A 23,131-nucleotide genomic window follows, 5' to 3' on the forward strand; every position below is an offset into this window, starting at 1 on the left:
ACCACAAGTTATTGTAGCCACTCATCTGTGGAGTCTCAGGTATATTGCCCAACATGCACAGGGCTGGGTTCTTTATCTGGAATACATTAAACAACTTATTTATTTACAAAAGATAATTTTTCCCCATAAATCTCTAGCCTTGTCACAGTCATATAGCATCTGTACCCTTGTTCCAACCTATTTATGACACCACCAACACACTGAGGATCTATTGATAAATAGATTGTTCTTCAGTAACCTCTCACAATTTCAAGCAAATTAAGAACCATATGTGTTGGCATATCTGATAAGGTCATAGAAAATTTAAGGGAGTAAAATATTTACTAGCCAGGTATGTTTTCCTGTATGTTGGTCAAAGCCTGATCAAAACTCACTGTCTTCTCTGACAGGTGCCGGGGTCCCTCAGTTCAAACCCATCGCCCTCAACTCAGGCTTTCGGATCGAGGTGTTGGTCAATGGCTCTCTGTTCATCAAGCATGTGCTGGAAGAAGACAGTGGCTTCTACCTGTGTAGAGTCAGCAATGACGTTGGAGCTGATGTCAGCAAATCCATGTATCTCAATGTCAAAAGTAAGTCTCATGGGAAAACGCCAATGAAAACATAAGAATGTAACTTTGGAACTTGCTTCTAAGGTGCTGTAGACAAACATGTCTGTATTAGATAAACTGTGTATTTAGGTTTGTGTAGTGCATTCTTTTATAGTCAGCTTTCCACAAACAGTTATCAGTCACACTTGGTTTTGTCTTGTTGACTCTCTTTTTTCATACTCTGATGCTGTTCATGCTCAGTGCTGCTGGTCAGATTAAAGTAAAAAGTTAACACTAAAGCAGAGAGGTTAAGTGAGTTGAATAGGAGTCGGCTTTGTCTGTGACAGTCCGGCCACCAGCAAGATGCCGTCAGGGTGCTTGCTCTGTGCTTTCTGCCTGAATGAATCCCACGAAAGCAATGCACACAGCCACTGCCACCACATCTCTTGGAGAATGTACAGCATTTATCCGCTGTGTGGCAAAGGACTTAACTCCCCTCCATTAAGCCCTGAATTCTGCATGCAGGCAGGAGCTGCCATGTGGAAAAGTGGGCTGAAGGATGGAGGAAAACAGGGTTGGAGTTGGAATAGGTTATCCATGTCCATTTCCCCGCCATGTCTGTATTTTTGCTTGGTCCCGCCTACCTTTACTACGTGTTCCAGACCAGATAGTTTATCCCACCTTTATGTTTGCAAGAAATACAGACATGTTTTATGTGTGATAAAACCCTTGCTTACAGTATGTGTGTCTATGTTCTTTCCTACATTCCTGACCAATGTTATATTTGTTGTGCCGCCATGTTTTGATTACCACTGACATTATCAAAGGGTTGGAGCTAACACCAATCATCCTCACACATACATTGAACATAGCTATTGATTTACTTTCTACAAGTTTTAAACATTATATATTATGACCAGGATCAGCGAAAATTACTTTAAGGTAATATTATGTAGATGTGTTATGTACAAACACAGTTATTACATATATGATACAGAAATCAAGTTGCTTTTAAATTCATGCAATTCTCACACATTTAAATGTTTGCGTTCTACTTAGTGTTTTTGTGGTAATATTACACTTTTTTCCATAAGAATACTGCCCTCTTCAGGTTGGAAGAGCACTTAATAAACCATGAGAGTCTAATACATGATTCAATTCACCAAAAAGAGAGATGCTAAAAGCAGGGATTCTTCTGTGGCACAAATATCTGGATTCCACAAAAATACACATTTCTGTCTTTGTGACTGTGTGTGTGTGTGTGTGTGTGTGTGTGTGTGTGTGTGTGTGTGTGTGTGTGAGAAATCTTCAGCCAGTAGGCTGTGGCTGGGTGCTCATTTTGATCCGTCACTGCTAGATGAGGCTTATGCCCCTGTGGCTCTTATCAAGCCAGAGCAGAGTACTCCCTGCTGAGAGTCTCACTGTCTGCCAGCCACAGCCAAATAGGCTACCACTCCTTCATGACCCCTCCTGTCAGAATCCAGCCTATCATGCTCCCTCACAGACAAACATACATGCACACACAGACACAGAGGCACCAACTCCCAGAACGGTCCTTTATGTCATTCAAGTGTAATTCACTATTAAATATCTTATAGATATGCGGTTGAAGTTTTTTTTTTAAAATACGCTGGTACCCACTGAAGGATGCTACTAATGAAAACTTCTCATTGGTCTAAATCCTTTAGCTGGACAAATATGTTTTCACGTGTGTACATCGTGTATACTCCATGTTGCTTAGTTCTTTTTTATTTTCACAAAATTCTAAAAGACCATGACAACATTAAATATACGGGCCAATCAGAATATCAGGTTCATCGTAAAATCAACATATGGAAGGAATGTGCTGATGTCTGTCTGAGCATCATATTAATAATATTACAGGCAATTGAACAAAGAAAATACAAACCACAGAACAAGTGGAGAGGCTTTTTATGGTAAAAATGTCTTTGTGCCCTGCTCAGAATAATTAACATAAATTAGCCTACGGAGTAAGCTGTACCCATCAAACCATGGTGACTGCACCAAAATTCTTGTGGTGACACACATAACACGTTTACTTTATAAGGCCTGTATTTGGCAGTTTTCACAGTACGAAAATTTCTTCTCCTTGAGGTCTGCAGACCATCTGCATCATAATCTTGAGAAAAACATCTCACAGAATTTAGGGACTGGTTTCACCAGTGTGACACAGTTCTAAATTATAATCTCTAAATTAACCAGGTCCTAGATGACATGTGATAATGGAAACACAAACACACTGCGAGATCTGGGTATTTTAAACAACAGATTATTGATCTTTGTCTTTTTATGTCTCGTGTGTGTGTGTGTGTGTTTGTGTGTGTGTGTGTGTGTGTGTGTGTGTGTGTGTGTGTGTGTGTGTGTGTGTGTGTGTGTCAGCAGTCCCTCAGGTACATGTTCTACTCCTGAAGTGTCAGGCTGTTGTTGTGATAATCGTGCTGTCCTGATTTGTGTCTCTTTGCTCTCTGTAGTAACCTGAATCTCCCTGGGCGCCAGGGGAGCCACACCTCATCCTATCTCCTGTGTATGTATGTGTGTGTGTGTGTGTGTGTGTGTGTGTGTGTGTGTGTGTGTGTGTGTCTGTGTGTCTGTGTGTGTGTATGTGTGTGTGTGTGTGTGTGTGTGTGTGTGTGTGTGTGTGTGTGTGTGTGTGTGTGTGTGTGTGTGTGTGTGTGTGTGTGTGTGTGTGTGTGTGTGTATGTGTGTGTGTGTGTGTGTGTGTGTGTGTGTGTGTGTGTGTGTGTGTGTGTGTGTGTGTGTGTGTGTGTGTGTGTGCAGACAGCTAGCTCATTAACCATTAAAGCCTCTCCATGTGCTTAACAGGCACAGTGTTGAGCCAGTGCAGTCCACTATAACGTCTGAGGCTGTAACACTCAGTAATGTTGGACACTGTAATGTTCTGTACACTCTGTGCTGTTTTTATGTTGTTTATCCAGGCCAGCCTACACCACTTGAGCAGTGGCAGCTACTTAAGAGGCTTAGGAGCCAATTAGGGAGGCATACAAGCTGACGCATGCTGAAGTACTCACGTGATGGATAGTATGATCTTCGCTGTGTATTATTGGCTGTCCAAGTGTGGCTTGATGTATCAGTAAACAAACAGTGGGAATCAATAGTTTCAATCAGAAGCTCTGAGATGTATACAATAGATAAATGCATGGTGACAATGCTATCTGGTCATTTATGTGACACAGGTGAGCAAACATGCTCATAAGCACACACAAAGACAGACATTTGAACACAAAGCACTGCACACGTTAATGTGAAGACGTAATGTAAAGGCACAGACACAGTACAGCCATTACAAAAGAATAATGGGCCAGGCGGCTAATGCAGTGGTTCATATAGAGCCCACTCTGCCACGCTATTGTGGTGGACTCCCCAGGAAATGAATTGCAGCCATTGTGATGTCCTAGCTTGGCACTTTCATTGTTATGAGTGTCTGTGCATAGGCTAATGTCCCGTCATAATACACCATGCATCATCCTGTATGAACACCGCCACTGCACTAACAGCCAGTAGAAATTGCTTGCACTCACTGCTCCAGGATTAAGTTGTGTATGTGTGCATGTGTGAGTGTGCCTAGATGCACTTGTGTTTATGTTTATTCTTCTTTCACAAGGCTCTTTCTAGGAGTAGTAATCAGTTTTGGTTCTGTCGTGACACTGGTTGCAGGTGGAGGTTTAAACAAATTATTTTTATGCAATTTCCAGTCAAGCATCCCTACCTCCAAAACAGATGCAATTCAGTCAATTCATTATCAATCCACAGCGGATGCTATCAGAGTCAGTCAACAGCCACTCAATGTTTATCAGGGCCAATTAAGACCAATCAAGCCTATTAGACATCATAATGTCGGCAGACACAGTGATGAGGGCAGAGCACTTAATGAGGCTTCACTGAAGAGAAGTGGTAAATGGTCTTGTGGTCACTGAGCAGTCTCCCAAGCACAGCGTCCTTCAGACAACCATAAGGAAGTCCCCTCTTCCTCTGATCTCTATTTCTTTCATCTTATTTACTCATCTGCATCCAAGCCCCCTCCCTCCCACCTCTGTGCAGAAGCCCGCCCGGTCTGCAGGCATACATTTGGTATCATGCTCCATGTCCAAGCCAATTGTGCAGCTAAAGGAATTATTTCAGTACATTGCAGGCGGGCAGTGAACCAGTCATCTTTGTGCTATCGCCACAGAGCTCTTCCCTTCCCCCCCGCCATCCATGCTGTCTCTTCCCCAGCGCCCACTTACAGTGTGCCTCCAGGGCAGGGAGCTATACGCATCTCAGCTCGTCTTCTCTTGTCTGGCCCTCATGGCCCCATTGAGCCTGGGCAGTGTGTTTCTTATACTGGCTAGGGAGGCAGCCAGTTATAGTGTGGGGTGAATCAGAATCAGAATCAGAAATACTTTAATAATCCCAGGGTGAAATTATTTTTGTTACAAAGCTCCAGATATACAAACAACATCTATTAAGAACAAAATATAAATATAAATATATATATATATATATAAAAGATCAAATGTACAGTTTAATAATGTGCAAAAAGTGCAAAAAATGATTGTCCGTGTTAGAGTCAGATTACAGAAAGGAGGTGTCTGACTCTCTGAGGGAGGCGTTGTATAGTTTAATGACCACAGGCAGGAATGATTTCCTGTGGCGCTCTGTGGTGCATCTGTGTGAAAGGAGTCTTCCGCTGAAGGTGCTCCTCTGCTGGGCAAGTGTGTCGTAGAGAGGATGTCCCAGATGGACTGAAGCCTGGACAGCATCCTCCTCTGTAGACTATGTGTATACTATAATGTAGACTAGCACCCCAGTTCTCTAACCTGGATGATGCTCTGATGAAGCCAGCTCATCTGGAGAGAAGATAAAACAACAGAGGGTTTTTTTTCATTATAAATTTTAGGAAAAAAATCGCTAAAAGGTTTGACAGCAGCAGCAAGGATTTTTTCAAATAATTAATTGATGAAAAACTGTATTTGGACAGCTGATAGTCGATTGTTGATCAGCTGATCAAAACATAAGTGGGTTTATATTTCTTTTACAGTAAACCCACAAAAAAGGACATCACATTAACTCATAGTGGTATCTGACAAGAGCATTTCAAACATCAGAAACCACAAAACCTCATTTGTGGACTTAATGATCATCATCATCATCATCATCATCATCTTCTTTTAGCCAAATGTTTGTGTGACTTCAGCAATGGAGCTTGACGTTTCAGTTCTTTTTGTTAATAATTAATCTGGCTCAAATGATGCTTCTGAAAATAATGTAATCCCTTTTCATCACCTCTCACATCTCATTAAGCTTCTGAGATGGTCTCACTTGCTTTATTTCTTTGATCACAGTTGAATAGCCCCACACTGAAGTAGCCATTCTGCTATAATTATGTGTTATTATAATTCTCCTGACTCCTCCATTTGGCTAATTCTGTTTTCCACATCACTAACACCAGCAGTTAGAGACACTAGAAACATTTTCTATTTGTACCTCTTTTTTTTTTGGCCCTGCATTGCGACATTCAGGGCGTGATTGTGTAATCATCATCATACTCCTGTGAAAATCAATGGCAGGTCCATGTTCTATTCCTGGCTACTAGAAATGGCCCTTTTCCTAAGAGTAGAGACTAGAGAGAGAGAGGAAGGAGGAGAGGGAGGAGGGAGGCGCGGTGGGGAGAGGAGAGGAGAGGAGAGACTGTCCGATGCTGGTTGGCATGGTAACCTGGCCAGGTGAAAGGGAGCCTGGGAGAAGGGAGGGAGAGGGGGCTTTTGTCTCACGGGAGTAGCCTATCAGCAGCCAGCCTATCCCCCACAATCCCCTGCAGGCTTAAACGTATCATCACTGCCCTCTGGGTTGCTGTGGAGGAACAGGGCTCTCCTCACCTCCACATAAAAGACACGTCGTACTGTGCAGTAAACATACACTACACACTCTGCCTACTATTCTTTTCTTATTTTCCAAAATCTGTAATGCTGATGTTTCATTTCTGTAGTATATTTTTCTAACTAATGTGAGCTACAGATGCAGCACAAATTTTCTAGGAATAATCTTAGGATCAAAATAAACATGTTTTGGGCTGCAACACACTGGCATACACGCTGTTCTCTGTCATCATCTTGAATTAGATATAAGGGGAGTTGATGCCTAATGAGAAAGAGCACTCCCTTTTTCCTCCTTCACCTCCTCTCTTTCGCTTTCTTTCTTTTTCTCTCTTCACCCCTCCCCATACTCCTGTTCCCATAATTCCACTGGATATTAAAGAAATACATCAACACAACAATTACAGGGCCACAAAGTGCGCCTCAGGGCTGGCTCAGCTGGGCTGTTTGCACACACGCATGTTTGTACACACATGCATATACATAGACATGAGCTGAAGCGCGTGCAAACACACTTACACAGACATTCAAATTGCATGTGCCTCAACTTTGAGCCGTCCTCGTGTTGCAAAGACTCTCTGATTGTTGAGTAGTTTTTTTTTGCTTTTGTGTCTTCTTTTACATTTATCTCAAATCAAGATGTCATGTTGTAAAAAACATTTAGTCTGGTGTCTACAACATATTAATGGCAGAGCTGCTGTCTGGCATAAAATAAAAGTGAGCAATCGATTGATCTACATAAAATAATATACAATGATTTTCTATGTGTCAGTGTCAGTACAGGTGTGTCTATGAAGAGCCACTGCTTTGATTGGCTGTCAGATCAAAAGCAACCCCCTCGATCCCCTTAACGCCAAACTTGTAATAGCTGGAGTTACATATCTACATCACACAGCTGGTCATGCTCAAACTTGTCCCTTTGACTTGTCCCTTTCAAAATATATAAATATATAATATTTTTGTAAATTATACTTAAAAGTATGTAAGTAAGGAAAAACATATCACACACATTTATTGATCCAAACAGACTACTTGTATGTATCTCTAATAGATATCTGGAGGGGTCTTTAACATTACAGTACAGACAGCCTTTACACACCTAACACCCATCTTTTCACCGTCATTGCTTTTTGTCACCTAGCTCAGTATCCCTCTCTGCCAGGAGTGTCAACAAGATCGCCCTGTGCCGCCTCTGAGCCACTTACACTGCAAAATGAAAGTGGCTGTGCTCTAAAACGATAACGTTTAAATAAAGCCTGAGCTGTTATTTTTTTCTGCTCATTTTTCCAAGTGTGTCTCACAAAAAATTCATACTTGTCATGCAAAATAAATCAGCTTTCTTTTCCATAGCCGAGCCCCAAATGGCTGCAGAGTGAATAAGAGATGAGGCTTAAATGTTTGCAACCTCTTGCCTGACACTTCCCATCACATCACTGTGGTTACGCTTAGTGTGTTTGTGCAAGAGTGAGGACACACACGTTTGTGCATGTTCATGCATGAGCTTGTGTGTGTTTACATGGGTGTGAGTGTGTGTGTGAGCATCTGGGAGCAGAGGGTTGTTATACACTCTGCTGTGGGTGTAATGAGGCATGTATGTCGTTAGTGTGCGTTTAGTGTTGTGTCTTCAGAGTGTTGTTAGAGCATCACTGTACCATTTAGGACCCTCAAATACAAGATGCACACCAAGGCTGCTTGTTGCCTTCAACACAACATTAAAGGGGTGCTGTACATTCTCGGAATAGTTTGTGTGCCAACTGTAAGCAAGTTTTTTACACTCAGTCACTACACAGCATGTCAGAATGTTACACATAGCACAGCACATACAGATAGATACCTAGTTAAATCTTTGCTTAGTACAAAACTAACACTGTTAAGATGACACGTCATGTAATTACAATGCCACAAACCAGCATAAACAATAGTATAAACAAAACAGTAGTACAATGTTTGATCCTTAAGGAGCCCGGAAGGTTTCATTTCTTCTGAATAAATAGGGCAAAATATGTAAAGAAGAACATATAAATTATGTTTTTTCATGATTATGATTATTGTTATTTCATTTTTGTTGGGGTTTGTGTTTGTTTTGATACATACATTAGCCTTGTTAAGCTAAATAAAAGATGAGTAACTGCGTTTGAACTATTTGCCGCAGCAGTCTGTTGTTGATGGTTCAGCATTATGTTGGCATTGTTGTTGCTCTAGCTAACAGGAGCTAGCTGGCTACATCAGGCAGCAGTTGTTGAGCTATAGGAGACCAAGGGCATGGGACTGACTGAAATATATGATTATTAAATAAAAGTAGACTGTTGAAAAAAGGGTATTTTGAAATAAAAAATGCTGTTAAGAAATAAAAATGAACTCAAAACTGGTCCTATGAAAAACAGAATGATGATTTATTACACAATTTATTGGTTTATTTATATAGTTTTCTCTTTACTTATATGAGCATGTATTTCATAATGTCTAATTTATTTATTTAATATTGACCACTTTGGGGCTCTGTAGATACTGGCTGAATCAAAAAAAAAAATTGGAAGTATGGACATGGTCTCATGGTTCTTTACTAGTGCTTTTCCTTTGAACAATACATCTAGTAGTTATAAGTCAAATCAATTATCAATGTGGTTCATCTAGAAAATAAATTTAACAAGATATCTATCTATCTCTTTTTCTGCACTTTATTTCCACACCAGTCCCTGCCATGATCACGTCATACCCCAACACCACGCTGGCCACACAGGGTGAAGAGAAGAAGATGAGCTGCACGGCCCACGGTGAGAAACCCATCATGGTACGGTGGGAGAAGGAGGAACGCATCATCAACCCCGAGACCAGCCGCTACGTGGTTTCTGTCAAGGAGGTGGGCGATGAAGTCATCTCCACCCTGCAGGTAGGAGGCTGTGCTACTTGGAATTGTAAAATTCAAGATATGGTCATCTATTGGACACGTTATATGTTATGTGAAGCCAAAATGTTTTGAGAGAGTTTTGTTTTTATGCTCTGTCTGGCTTTACTATTTTCTTATCAAATACAGGACTGTAAAATCCCTCCAATGACACATTTTGATAAGGAAAAATAACTGTGAACTGTTCACCACTCATGTCTACACTAAGGCCTTGTGATGATGGGCCAGGTAGACCTTTTAATGGGTCACAAGACAGTTGTGGGAACCATAACTGGTGGGAAAACATAAAATGAAAGATATCAGATCAACATACATTTTTTAACATCAATATCACTAATGGACCAGTGGAATGCATTGTCTTTTGCATCAGTTCATTTCTAAACTCATCTCATTCCTGTGCTTCCATCAGATCATGCCCACAGTGAGGGAGGACTCCGGCTTCTTCTCCTGCCATGCCATCAACTCTTTTGGTGAAGACAGAGGAATCATACAGCTCACAGTGCAAGGTATAACGGCAACCATTTCAACTGTTCAAAGAAGAAGTACTGTAATGGAACCTTTCAACCTCTACACCAATTGCAGATAATTACAAATTTTCCATTTTACCTGAAGTTCAGTAACACTGAAATAACACTGTTTGTTAACTTTGTGCCTCATAGAGCCCCCAGACCCCCCAGAGGTGGAGATCAGAGAAGTGAAGGACAGAACCATTGCACTGCGTTGGACTATGGGTTTTGATGGCAATAGCCCAATCACAGGCTTCGATATTGAGAGCAAGAACAAATCAGGTACAAGAAAAGACATGTATATCTAAAATTAGATGTTGTGATCATAAAATTATTTTATAGCATTAGTTAAAATGTGTAAGCTTGTAGAGAATAATGTGTTTTGGTTGATGGATTATCTCTGCATTCACTTTGTCTCAGCGCTATAATGTAATATAGCTTGTCCTAATGCACTTAGCTAGATTTGACCTCTCCCCTGACTTCAGCAACCCCAATAAACCTCACCCTCTCCCCTCCACAGCCTCCTGGGATACCGCTCAGAAGACCAAAGATGTCTCACCTCAGCTCAACCAGGCCACCATCATCGACCTGCACCCTTCCTCTACCTACAACATTCGCATGTTCGCCAAGAACCTGATCGGCAAGAGTGAGGCCAGCAACGAGCTCACCATCACCACCGATGAAGCAGGTGAGAATGAACTGGTTTTTCTTTTCTCAACCCACCCATGAACATATACTATATAGTCTGTACAGAAGTTAATCATACACAAATGACACTTGCTATTTACTCTTATTTTCAAGTACACAAATAATATGCATTAAGAGTAACAAGAGTAAATGTAATTTGTTGCTAGGACCCAAGAAGTCAGTGAAACAAAAACAGTGACAACAGTCAGAGTGAAAGACAAGAGGCAAAAGGGGGTAAAGGGCCAACTGAGTCAATTCATTAACAGCCTGGTGACATCAGCACCATTGGCTCTGTTGCATTATTGAACACACGCTGACCCTGCACTAAAAGCAGAACTTTTCAATTAGCGGCCTCAGTAGTAAATGTCACACTACGGTCAATAGACTGAGGCTGGACCCCTTCTGCAAATTAGCCCCCCTGTCCTATCATCTACCGTGTCTGCCACCCCCCACAGAGCATGTCTCCTCACCCTCAGCAGCCACCTATAAAAACAACCATCACATTTGTTAAAATAACCAGATCCAGACTTAGATGAAACATGTGTTTAGTGGGGTTTTGCAGAACAGTATGGTTTGCAAAAGCCTTTTTAAGATGTTTAGGACAGTTGGATGTGTACAGTTTTATAATATGTACATGTTGGTGATATGATCTCAGCTCCTGATGGACCACCTCAAGACGTGCAGCTGGAAGCCCTCTCCTCTCAGAGCATTCGAGTCAGTTGGCGAGTAAGTTAATCTAACCATGTGGGTTAAAGATGTATGTACTTTTCCATGAAGTGAGTATGCAGCTGGGTCCAGAGAGATACAATCAGGGATGATAGGGCTGAGTTTTTGCTTGTGGCTAAAAGATTGCAGTTTCAAATTCCCAAAGAAATTTAGTACTGTTTTCCTCTCTATGTCAACAAGTCTTGAACTAAACATTTAACCTGCTACTGCTGCAGTTGAGCTGCTACTGCAGCAGTAGAAGATTGAAGCTGTACTGGTCAGCTCCCAGGTGTGACTTCGTTTTACTTTATGAATGTAAAGCAGGATATTGCATAAAAACAGCCGGCATGCTCAGTTGGCAGTTCCTGAATAAATAAAGGGGGTTAAAAGAACCATGTGTGTAGCTACAGTGCATGTGGCCATTATCAGTCCTTCATGTCTGGTAGTTTAGGTGAGACAACAAGTTTATATTTTGATCATTTGCACGGACATTGTGGCCTTGTTTACACCTTGGATCCATTCTTCCAGAGTTATTCAAATTGTGTGTAGATCCAAGGGAGACATACTCATTTCACACATGGCATCAGAATGCATCTAAATATCACAGGATGACTTATGATCACATTTTACTTCCTCTCTCTCATTCTTTTTTAACATGGGAAACTGTAGCTACTGCTTAACAGAAAAAAGGGCACATTTTCTCTCATATGTTCAGCTAAAGGAGAGAATTGTGTTGGCTGCTGTATGTGGTGCCTCATTTTGAGTGCCAACTGTGGTGCTTTCAGTGAGTTATTGGCAAAGACAAACTTGTAGGAAGGATTATAATGCTATTCATATACTGCACTACAGAGGTTATTCTTCCTTCAGCACAACTAGGGCAGTATTTGCACATGTGGCAACATGCATTATTCACACCTGTGTCTTGATTGTATTTCTCAGTATCAGATCTGAATACATCCTTATTTGTGTTTTGTTTGGTATGTAGAGCTCTGCATGTGTAATTGCATTATCTAAATTGTGTTTTTAGCCAGATGCTGCACATGGGTGACAGACAAAATATTTTGAAGATCTTGAGTAGACAAGACACTTAGGGAAAGACCACAAAAACATAAATATGTTATTTTATTGTTATTAAGTGTTATTGGTGTAATTTAAAGCACCTTTGTAATCCGAAGATATAGTGGATACAGGCAGTGAGTGAAAAAAAAAGTCAAGTGGAAAGGAGCAGGGACTTTCATCACCATTGTCTCAAATAACCCGTTGTTCCTCTGCCAGGCACCCAGGAAGCACCTCCAGAATGGAGCCATCAGAGGCTACCAGGTGGGCTACAGGGAGTACAGCTCTGGTGGAAACTACCAGTTCAGTGTGATCAGCGTGGAGACCACAGGGGACAATGCAGAAAGCCTGGTGCTGGACAACCTGAAGAAGTTCACCCAATATGGAGTTGTTGTACAAGCCAGCAACAGTGCTGGGACGGGGCCTTCTTCCACAGAGGTGGCTGCTACCACACTGGAGGACGGTAAGACAGGATGGAGATGAACCTGGAATATGATATCAAACTTATAATATTCTGAATAAAACCCTAACAAGAAAACAAAAACATTAGTAAAGACAGTCTGATACAACATAATAAAAAAGACATTTGCTAAAAGTGAACAGTGAGATCACAAAAAAAGGGATTGCAAAAAACCTAATATTATTCAAAGATATTGGATGTGATGTTTAATTTTACCGCTATGTCCTGACAGAAGTAATGCCAACACATCACAGATGTGAATTTGCTTCTTCTCAGAGGGGCAGACAGCGCTGTTTAATTATGGAGAGATTTGTGAGGATATATCACTACCTAGTGGAGATCAGAGGGTGTTGCCACATGTAGTCAGTCCTAGAGTTTCTACTCCACTTTTTTCATCTTCTATCTTCTGGCTCTTCCCCCCTAGTGCCCAGTCGACCTCCAGAGAACGTCCAGGCCACTGCCACATCTCCAGAGGTCATCTCTCTCTCCTGGCTGACCCCTCCCAAAGATGCTCTGAATGGCAACCTGCTGGGTTTTAGGGTCATCTACTGGGCCAACCTGCCTGATGGAGGTACACATTATATCTGTACACTATTTAAAGACATGAATTGTTATGTACACAGTGTTGGAATCTGCACTTATTGAGGAAAAATTTAAAGCTGCTTGATTGCGTTTTTAGAGGAATTAAAGTGCTCTTGAGGTTTTTGGGCCACAAAGATCAGATAAAAGATCCACACACTGCACTAATAGCTCCTGGTAGATTACATTTAACAGAGCAACAATTTGATCTAACAGAGATGTACAGAGATTTACATTAGTGGTGGATCCCTGTTTTCTTTATCTTGTTGCTGCGCACAAGGACACACATTCACACGCGTATATACAGTCCTCCCACAATTACACACAATTCCACTGATCAAGTGGTGGGAAAACACCACAAGTTCAACATGTTTGTAAAAGCTCAAGGATACACGCAGTGTGTTTTGGTGAATAATTTAATGTACAAATTTTACAAGAAAACTCCACTCAGCCTGGACCAATGAGAGCAGCGTTGAAAAACTGCCTTATACTCCATGCATATGGAAAGGGCCAAAATACATTGAAAAATAAAACAAAGATTTGGTCCAATGTATTAAACAAGTCACATAAATTATCTAAAAAGGAAACAGTTAGGCCAATCATTGAAACTACTGCATAGAAAAAGAAATAGTAGATCAAAATGAAAAAATATAAAACATTACTGATAATATAATTCTTTCCCAAAATGGTTTAATGGTTGTCTGATCTGCAATTCAATCATGATGTTAATACTAATAGATGTATAAAACCATTGTAGGTTTATTTATTTATTCAGTAATCTGCTGAGTGTAAAAAGCTATGAGCTAAAAAATATGCAATGCTGTGTTTATATAATAAATACATAATAAGGATTGTTATTGATCCTAATGAGTAAGCTAAAGCTAATAGTTACCCAGGTGTATTCTGGGTATCTGAGTAACCTCCCACTCTGCGTGGTCCTGTGGAAGTGAGACAGCATGCCATGCCACTGTCACATGCCGGGTTTGTGTCAGAGGGATTGGTTGTGACAGCATGATTACCTTTGACCCCTGCACTGTCACATCATGTTGGCCTGCCTATAGAACATGACCGCTCAGGACATGACAGCCTGGACTAGTTTGCATGGTAACAGTCTGTAGCTCTATGGGCCAATACTTAAAGTAACATTTAAATCTTATATATGGTCAACAGCCCACACTTAACATGTAGGATTTGTAATTAAACTGACAATTCTATAACCCCAGACAAGAGCAGTTCATCAGTTTGAGAAAATGTAATGTTGTTGACCAGCAGAGGGAGATACAAGCCCTTTCTAACAAATAATGGTGCAGATTACCCAGTATACCAGTGTTGTTGTTGAAATAACACTACCAGTTCAAGGCTCTATTAATATTATACTGAATCATGTCAGATGCTTGCAGGAAGCTGTCTGAGAATGGCACATATGTATGTGTAGGTTATAGTGTATAGTGTAATTTATATAAATGTGACTATAAAAAAAACACATAAGATACTGCATTTGTTTTGTCTCATGTCAGTGTAATGCACAAGCAAATGTTTGGCATTTTTGCTTGGAAAATCTGAAACTCAAACAATTTGTCAAAGAACCAAATACATACATCTTTTGCTCAACTAATCAATTGAAGCTGCTGGAAATTTGAAGAATTGCATTTCTTCCATATCTAGTTAAAGAAAACATCAAATCACCAGTGATTTTTAGGATTTCACCCGTAATAGTCCTGCACTATTCAATATCTCACGGAAGTGGAGAAGTCACCTGCTGTCAACTCTAATTAGAATAATTACTGTCAATCACACGTCGCAGTGTTCCCTATTTGGATTAGTTTTTTTCTGTGATGAAACAGAGCCAAGTGGGCTTAGAACCCCATATCTGAACCAGGATATAAAGATATTAAAATAAAGGTAAAACAAACAACAGAGAAGTAATTTACTGCAGTTGGTTACATTTGTATCATATATAAAGACACTAGGCAGTCACACATACACAATCAAGCATAAAATGCATTTACTGTACAGTAAAACTTCTGCAGTCCTGCAAGTGCAATGGGTATTCCAGGTATTTTAACTGCTCATTAGACGCCAGAGAAGAAGAAATGCAGCTGGTCTCATAGGTCTCTGGGGAAAAGTGAAAAGAGAGAGAGGAGGAAGAAAACATTGTTAAGAAGGGATATGGACAGAGAGTAATGACATCAATAATTCAAACCCTAACAGCTGAGGGTAGCAGGTTGCCAGTCAAGACCTGCCACCACAGCAGACCTTGGGCGCAGGGTTGTTTAAAGTTTGTGATTGAATATGACATTATATCCAAGGCTGTGCTATGACACCCTTGGGCCTGACATCTACTTTTATGTATGTGATCTGCTGGATAATATATTAGTCACATGTTTGGACCAGTGGCAGCTTGTCAAATCACTGGATTATTTACAATAAGAGACTTGCACTGCATAAGGCCTTTGACCTGAGGTGTCCTCACTAAATCTGATTTTATTCTCCCACTCTCTCCTCTCTTGCGTTCTGTCCCATCAGAGCTCGGAGAGATCAGGAACGTGACCACCTCTAAGCCCTCTTTGGAGCTGGATGGACTGGAGAAGTACACCAACTACAGCATCCAGGTGTTGGCCTTCACCAGAGCTGGAGACGGCGTTCGCAGTGAACAGATTTACACCCGCACCAAGGAAGACGGTAGGAATATTAAGTCACCTCTCCAAATAAAAGGCATAGGGGCAGCTGTCAAATTGAGCTTGCAAGGCCATCTGGTGTGTCACTCAGGCTGTTTTACAGATATGCTCATACTTAGCGTAAGTTTGACTCACTGCTGTAGGGCACCAAGGAATTACAATATGTCTGATCTTTACATTAAATGGAGAAATGTCAATTTTTTCTAAGTTGAGAATATTTTGCAGCAGTGAATGAACCCCTGTGGTAAAAATGAGGCGAAGAGGAGGAAGGGTCTTAAATATGCTTATTAAGTGGAGAGCTGTAACTCTTGCATGTAGCAGGAAGTCCTGTAGAATATGACATTTGGCCATCTATTATCTTGCTTTATAATCAGTGAAAAAAGCACCATAAAAACCTTCTGAGTAATAATATTAGCTTAATGTGGGAAATATATCAACTAGATTATCTTCAACTTCTCCTTTTAGTTCCTGGTCCTCCGGCGGGTGTGAAGGCAGCAGCTGCGTCAAACTCTGTGGTGTTTGTGTCCTGGCTTCCTCCTCTCAAAGTGAATGGCATCATCAGGAAATACACCGTTTTCTGCTCCAACCCACACCCCACGGTAACACATTATAGAATATGAAATTACACATTCTTCATAATTAATGTCCTCTCTTAAATCTTTGAACAATTTAGCATTTTGAATTGGGTAAATTACTTAAAGGATAAGGCGGGCGTTATTCTGTATTTTTCTTATTGTCAACAAATCCCATGAAACGACCAAAACCTACAATGTGTTCCTCTGTCTCTCAATACTGTCTGACCTCCCTACACTGTCTGTGGCACTCATCTCTGAGGCTATTCATTCCTAAAGTAAAATTAAGTGACATTTTCTAAAAGCAACTTAAAGCAGCTATAATCAATATTTTCATATTGGTTGCAAAGGCTCTGTGTTGTAAGGGGGTCACTCGTAGTAATTAACCTACAGACAGTAATCACAGACTCTGCAGTCTACAGAGCTTTGTAGCATTTTTCAGCTCATTATTTTGATTATCTAGCCCACAGTGCACTACCTGCCAACCACCAAACAGCAGACACTAACAAAGAGAGTCAGTGTTGTTGGGTGTGTTCAGAGGTGCAACACACCTGGAAGTTTTTATGGGATTTGATGGCAATAGGAGAAACGTAGAATATCATCAGACTCATCCTTTGACATTAAGTCAGTGTTTAATGTTGCTGGAAAATATGAATGATGTTTGATCCATAACAGCTGTAGTTATGACAACCCTGAATGTCTTCCTTCACCCAGGTCAGCAGCGAGTTTGAGGCGGCCCCAGATGTTTTCTTCTATCGCATCCCCAACCTGAGCAGGAACCGTCAGTACAGTATCTGGGTGGTGGCCGTCACCGCTGCAGGCCATGGAAACGCCAGTGAAATCATCACTGTCAAACCCATGGCTGAGGGTAAGTACAAGGGCGAGGTGATAGTTAGTGCAAAATAAAGCTGAAATAGTTATACATAGGTATACCGTGTTCCACATTTAATCTCCAAGCAGATTACCTGATTTACTGGTAAATCAAACAATGAGAAGTAAAGCTTTATGTCAACCTGTAAAATAGGTCAACCGTGGTCTTTGTGTGTGACCAGACTATAATATCCAAGATAGCATGCATCATTGTGGGACTCAGTGTAAAACACTTCAATGTAAAGTATATAATACTATTTAAAAAGGTCAAATTGTTAACTTATAATAGCATTTTTAAACTAGTATACTGTAGGTTAAAAATCTAACAGGATCCCTTGTTAGGGATTAACATTCTTCACCCACTACAGCTCGCACCATGTGAAAAAGCTAATACCTAGTATCTTCTTAGAAGACAGGAAGTGGAGCGTCCGTTGAATGGAAATAACCCTGTGTTTGGCCCTGTCAACACTTTACGTGCTTGGTGAGAGCTGATAAGCTGATTGCATATGCTGATAGACCCTATTGTCACTGGAGTCAGGACCCACAGCTCCTATTAGGACGTTTCCAGGTGATGGATGTCCTCTCTCCCCTACTCCATCCACTGCCCAGATGGAGAGAGAAACACCATAAACTGTGACCCCTAAGCCTGTAGTCCTGACTCAGTGATCTGAAGGGTTAGAGAGAGTAAATGAAAGAACAACAAATGTGAAAAACTCTTTCTGAAATCTTTTAGAAAACAACAACTCATCTATTTGTGACTGCGTCTCCTCTGTGGGCTGATGAAGCACATTTGTATTTTGCAGCTCCGTCTCGGATCCTAACCTTCAACCGGACAGTAACGACCCCCTGGATGAGGGACATTGTGCTGCCTTGTAAAGCAGTGGGTGATCCATCACCAACCATCAAGTGGCTGAAGGAGATGTGAGTACAGTACACATATAAAACATACAGTAGGTGTTGCAATCAGTATGTGTATACAGTCGCCAACAGTAGCTGTGTGATGCTGAAAAAGTAACGCTAATTCTTACACCTATGTTTCAGCAATGGAACCCCGGCACCTGTTGTAATTGACAGCCGGCGCAGCGTCCACGGTAATGGCAGCCTTGTTATCCGCACAGTGAAAGCAGAGGATTCTGGGAACTACACTTGTGTGGCCAGTAACAGCTTTGGGTCTGACAAGATCGTCCTCAATCTGCAGGTTCAAGGTAAGAAATACAACATGTGGAAAAAAAATAATTTCTGTACCAACCTTTAACACTAGTGCCCGTCAGAATGTATAACACCTACACACGGGATGTTTGGAGCATGCTGCACCTGTGGATGGGTGGTAATGCATTTATACACTCAATACACAATAAATTATTTGTGTGCTTTGTGTGTTTTCTTTCCTTCAGTTCCACCTGACCAGCCTCGCCTCACAGTGACCAAGACAACCACCACCTCTATAACCCTCTCCTGGATCCCCGGGGACAACGGAGGCAGCTCCATAAGAGGTCAGATAACACAACAATGTCTTTCTTGACTTTTTTCTGCTTTCCTTCTCAAAAATATCCGAAGTGTTTTTTATTCACACTAATTTCCGCATGTGTTCTTTTCCAGGCTACATTCTGCAGTACTCGGAGGATAACAGCGAGCAGTGGGGTAACTTTGCCATCAGTCCAAGTGAGCGCTCCTATCGGCTAGAGAACCTCAAGTGTGGCACCTGGTACAAGTTTACACTCACAGCCCAGAATGCCGTGGGGCCAGGACGCATTAGTGAGATAATTGAAGCAAAGACCCATGGGAAAGGTATAAACAAAGAAGTTTTCTTTTGAGATGCACTTAATTTTATAACTGATCATTTAGATTTTGAGAGATGTTTTAACTTAGAGTCACTGCACCATCAAAATATTTTATTATCTTTATCAGTGAAGGATACTATGTCTAATTAAAGCAAACTTCAAAGCCACTTTAAAGCTTTATTTGTTGCCATTGATTCATTTTATTTTTTTCTCAATAAGCATATAGTCAGGTGATTAAAAACTGCATAGTTATAATTGCTCAATCAATAGAGAAACACCTGTTATGATAATTACTTATTATATAACAAAGTAATTTCTTTACGCATATATTGCCTTTTCCGTTCCTAATAATGTAATTGATCAGACAATTAGTCGTTAAAGCTATTTTTAACTTTCACAGGCTACAGGCCAGTTTTGATTCCATATGTGAGGGTTTGTAATAATTACAAAATGACAGAAATAATCACAATAATAAAATGAATTGTGGATTGTTGAAATAAAAAAATGACCAAGATTATTTTCACAATGTTTTCATTTAACATTTTAGCCCTTTAAAAAAATAATAATAATAATCAAAAATAGACATCACATTAATTAGTAATGAAAATTGTTTGTTGGATCCACATTCAATACATATTTCTTGTTACTTGTAATCGTTAAAAGTTAGAGCATTTCCAATCAGCTTAGAGCACATCTGCCGTAGTTTTCAGGTTTTTTCAGGCTTTCTTTCCCCTCCCTGTACAGAACCTCAGTACTCCAAAGAACAGGAGCTCTTCACTAGCATCAACGCCACTCGGGTCAAGCTAAACCTGAATGGCTGGAATAACGGCGGATGCCCCATCACCTCCTTCACTTTGGAGTATCGGCCCGTAGATTCGCCCACGTGGACCACGGCACAGCGCACCTCCCTCACCAAGAGCTACATCCTGTACGACCTGCAGGAGGCCACGTGGTACGAGCTGCAGATGAAAGTCTACAACAGCGCCGGCTACGCTGAGAAGAGAGTCAAGTTTGCAACACTCAGCTATGATGGCAGTGAGTTAACACATAGCGGGGAATAGTACTGTTTCCAACTCTTTTCTCTGAAGTCACTGAAATATCTGTCATGGCCTGCTGAAACTCGCAAGGAAGTGTACCTGTATGATTCACCGGCTGCTCCAGATGTAGTATAATGTGAACACTGACACTCTGACTGTTAAATAAGTAGAGATTCTGTGATAAAAGACCTAAGTTTCCAGTAACTGTAGCATACTGAGTCTAGCTAACTGCTGGTTTGAAGCAAGAGGAATAAATCACTTTGTGTTGATGGCAGAGCTCGAGGCTGGAGGTGATTGAGGCTCTCTTGATGAATTGGGCAATAAAAAACACATTTTATGCTGACTCTGGTGGCTGTAGCTGGTTTGGTGTGTTGCTGCCTGACACCTTCATCACAAGCCTACTGAATGCCACCACACAAGTGTAATAATTTTATGATCCCCTTTCGAGATAAAGGCTCATATGGCATCTGGGGAGCTCAGTGGCATTCTGCTATAATCAGTCCTGAAGACCACTTCCACAACTCCTTCACTTCCTCTTTCACCAACATATTGCAGCTGTTGAACAGAAAAATCAGCATTTAGATATGAAGGATGAGTTCACTGGTATTTTAGTACAGTTCTGCAGAATATTGAACTCGGTATTACCACCAGTAATGCAAAAGGTCAAGTGCTGATATTAACAGAGTGCAGCAGCTTGTGGTGAAACGCTGTATGTTATTGGTTTGGAAGAAAATGTTAAAGTCTGAAGCTTTGAGCTGCTGATGGTCTTGATAAACTTTTACACAATGTGATAACTGTCAATCAGTAGCTATCGTTCAAGGACACAAATCCAATGGTTTTGTTGTTGACTATCCTGCAACAATCTGTCCCATTCGTCATAACGCATATCACATGACTTCTGCACAGGTACAATCGCACCTTTGGTGAAGGCACCCAATGTCAGTGAGGAAAACTCTGGCGGTGGTGAAGGTTTGAAGATGATGGTGACTATTTCCTGCGTGTTGGTGGGAATCGTCGTAATCTTCATTGGGCTGCTGGTACTAAGGAGGAGGAGGAGGGAGCAGAGGCTCAAGAGGCTCCGAGGTGAGATGAGAGAGGTCATTGAACATTACAGATGTTGGCCTCTATTGTCTTATCCTCAGCAAGTCAAATTTTCTCTTTTTGTTTTCCAGATGCAAAAAGTTTGGCTGAGATGCTCATGAGGTAAGAATGTTTAACAGCTTCACTGTTTAGCCATTATCAAGACAGGTTTATCGTTTTGAAGACACTACTGCTTTTTGAGGAGCATTCATTACGACAAGTCTTTGATAATGAAGTTCTCTTTTTTGTGCTCTTCAGTAAAAACACACGTCCAGCAGAGCCAATTAACAAACAGCAACAGACGCTCCGCATGCACATTGACATCCCCAGAGCCCAGCTCCTGATCGAGGAGAGAGACACCATGGAGACTGTTGGTAAGTGTGTACTGCTGAAATATAGGCAGCTGTGCTTGTTTGTTTTGTGCATACAGCAAATTAACCTGGTAATTGAAGTGCTAAGCTTGTTTGGGCGGCTGTGGCTCAGAGGCAGAGCGTGTCGTTCCTTAATCGGAAGGTTGTGGGTTCGATCCTCGGCTCCTGGTGCCACATGTCGAAGTATCCTTGAGCAAGATGCTGAGCCCCAAATTGCTCCCGATGCCGTGAATGTGTATGAATGTTTGTTTCTGATCGATGGACTTTGCCATCACTGAGTGAATGTGTGTGAAAGGATGAATGTCTCACGTAGTGAAAAAGCGCTTTGAGTGGTCGGAAGACTAGAAAGAAACTATACAAGTACAGGTCCATTTACCATTTTTGTTGCTGTCCCACAGACGACAGGTCCACTGTGTTACTGACTGATAACGACTTTGGGGAGACCCAGAAACAGAAGTCCTCCACAGTCACCCACACAGTCCACTACCAGTCCCTTTCCCAGGCCACCGGTCCTCTGGTAGATGTGTCTGATGCCAGACCAGGAACCAGTAAGTCCAGTACGGACGCTTTTTTTTAACTTCATAACTCATAAAATGAACATTTGGTTTTGTTTGTGCGTGCTGTTTTTCCTTTTGTTCATATGTATTTTCCTTCCATTGATGTGCTTTTTGTTTGAAATAAAGCGAAGCCTGCGAGCTAGGTCAGGCAACTCCAGTAACACCACACTCACATGGCATACTCTTCACACTGCAGCACACTCTTGTGATCTGGTTCTTGAAGGTGCCCTGTGGAGTTTTCTTGCAAACAAACAAAGTTACAGTATGTTTACATTCTGTCTTGCTCATCATAGCACAGTGTGTGTATCCTTGAGCTCTAACAAACACATTGCCTGCATTTCCTTCCTCAGAAAGCATTTGCAAAGCGGAGTATTTTAAATGCTGCATTGTTTACTAGCTTGCAGCCTTCTTCCTTTGCTGGCCCATTACTGCTTATCTTGGTGCAGCGATATATCAGTTTGTTTGTCCGTTGAGCTACTAGAGGTCTAAAACTCCACTGGGAACCTTTAAGCATTCAGTGCTCGGCTCACTCTTTCGCTCCACACTGCTCACCTGAACAGCTCTGCTGACACCTGCTGCTGCTGCTGTTTATGTAGCTGTTCATTAGCGCCTCCTCCACCTCCACCCAGCATCCACCTGTAGGGTCTGACTATACGTTCCCCTACGGAGGAAGATATTATCTTCACACTATTCACACTATCTCCCCACTGCCTGCAGGGCTGAACTTGATGTATCGCTGTGGGGAGAGAGAGCTTAGAGTTCAGAGCCTACATTCACTTAAGTTAACTGAATTGTTGCCTTCAACTTTCTTCAATGACTAAATGTCTAATAGAAAAATCAGACATGGTGTTGATCTGTTTTAATCC

At 41.3% G+C, this 23,131-nt stretch overlaps 1 protein-coding gene across 3 annotated transcripts in view; it reads left to right on the forward strand.

Annotated features, from left to right (window-relative positions):
* The window catches only part of dscama (Down syndrome cell adhesion molecule a), a 93,449-nt gene that overhangs the window by 66,382 nt on the left and 3,936 nt on the right, over positions 1–23,131 (forward strand). For 2 of the 3 annotated variants that reach the window (XM_051401284.1, XM_051401281.1), the window contains exons 11-30: positions 390–569; positions 9,115–9,311; positions 9,736–9,832; positions 9,986–10,114; positions 10,353–10,520; positions 11,175–11,245; positions 12,500–12,743; positions 13,165–13,311; positions 15,846–16,001; positions 16,463–16,596; positions 17,284–17,437; positions 18,243–18,360; positions 18,481–18,644; positions 18,834–18,932; positions 19,039–19,227; positions 19,965–20,255; positions 21,164–21,340; positions 21,430–21,460; positions 21,596–21,711; positions 22,107–22,265. In XM_051401284.1, the coding sequence (XP_051257244.1) occupies positions 390–569; positions 9,115–9,311; positions 9,736–9,832; positions 9,986–10,114; positions 10,353–10,520; positions 11,175–11,245; positions 12,500–12,743; positions 13,165–13,311; positions 15,846–16,001; positions 16,463–16,596; positions 17,284–17,437; positions 18,243–18,360; positions 18,481–18,644; positions 18,834–18,932; positions 19,039–19,227; positions 19,965–20,255; positions 21,164–21,340; positions 21,430–21,460; positions 21,596–21,711; positions 22,107–22,265 (3,021 nt within the window). The remainder of the gene's footprint in view (positions 1–389; positions 570–9,114; positions 9,312–9,735; positions 9,833–9,985; positions 10,115–10,352; positions 10,521–11,174; positions 11,246–12,499; positions 12,744–13,164; positions 13,312–15,845; positions 16,002–16,462; positions 16,597–17,283; positions 17,438–18,242; positions 18,361–18,480; positions 18,645–18,833; positions 18,933–19,038; positions 19,228–19,964; positions 20,256–21,163; positions 21,341–21,429; positions 21,461–21,595; positions 21,712–22,106; positions 22,266–23,131) is intronic. The other variant, XM_051401283.1, reaches the window with a different exon arrangement.

Source organism: Dicentrarchus labrax, unplaced genomic scaffold (assembly GCF_905237075.1).
Source record: "Dicentrarchus labrax unplaced genomic scaffold, dlabrax2021, whole genome shotgun sequence".
NCBI lineage: Eukaryota > Metazoa > Chordata > Actinopteri > Moronidae > Dicentrarchus > Dicentrarchus labrax.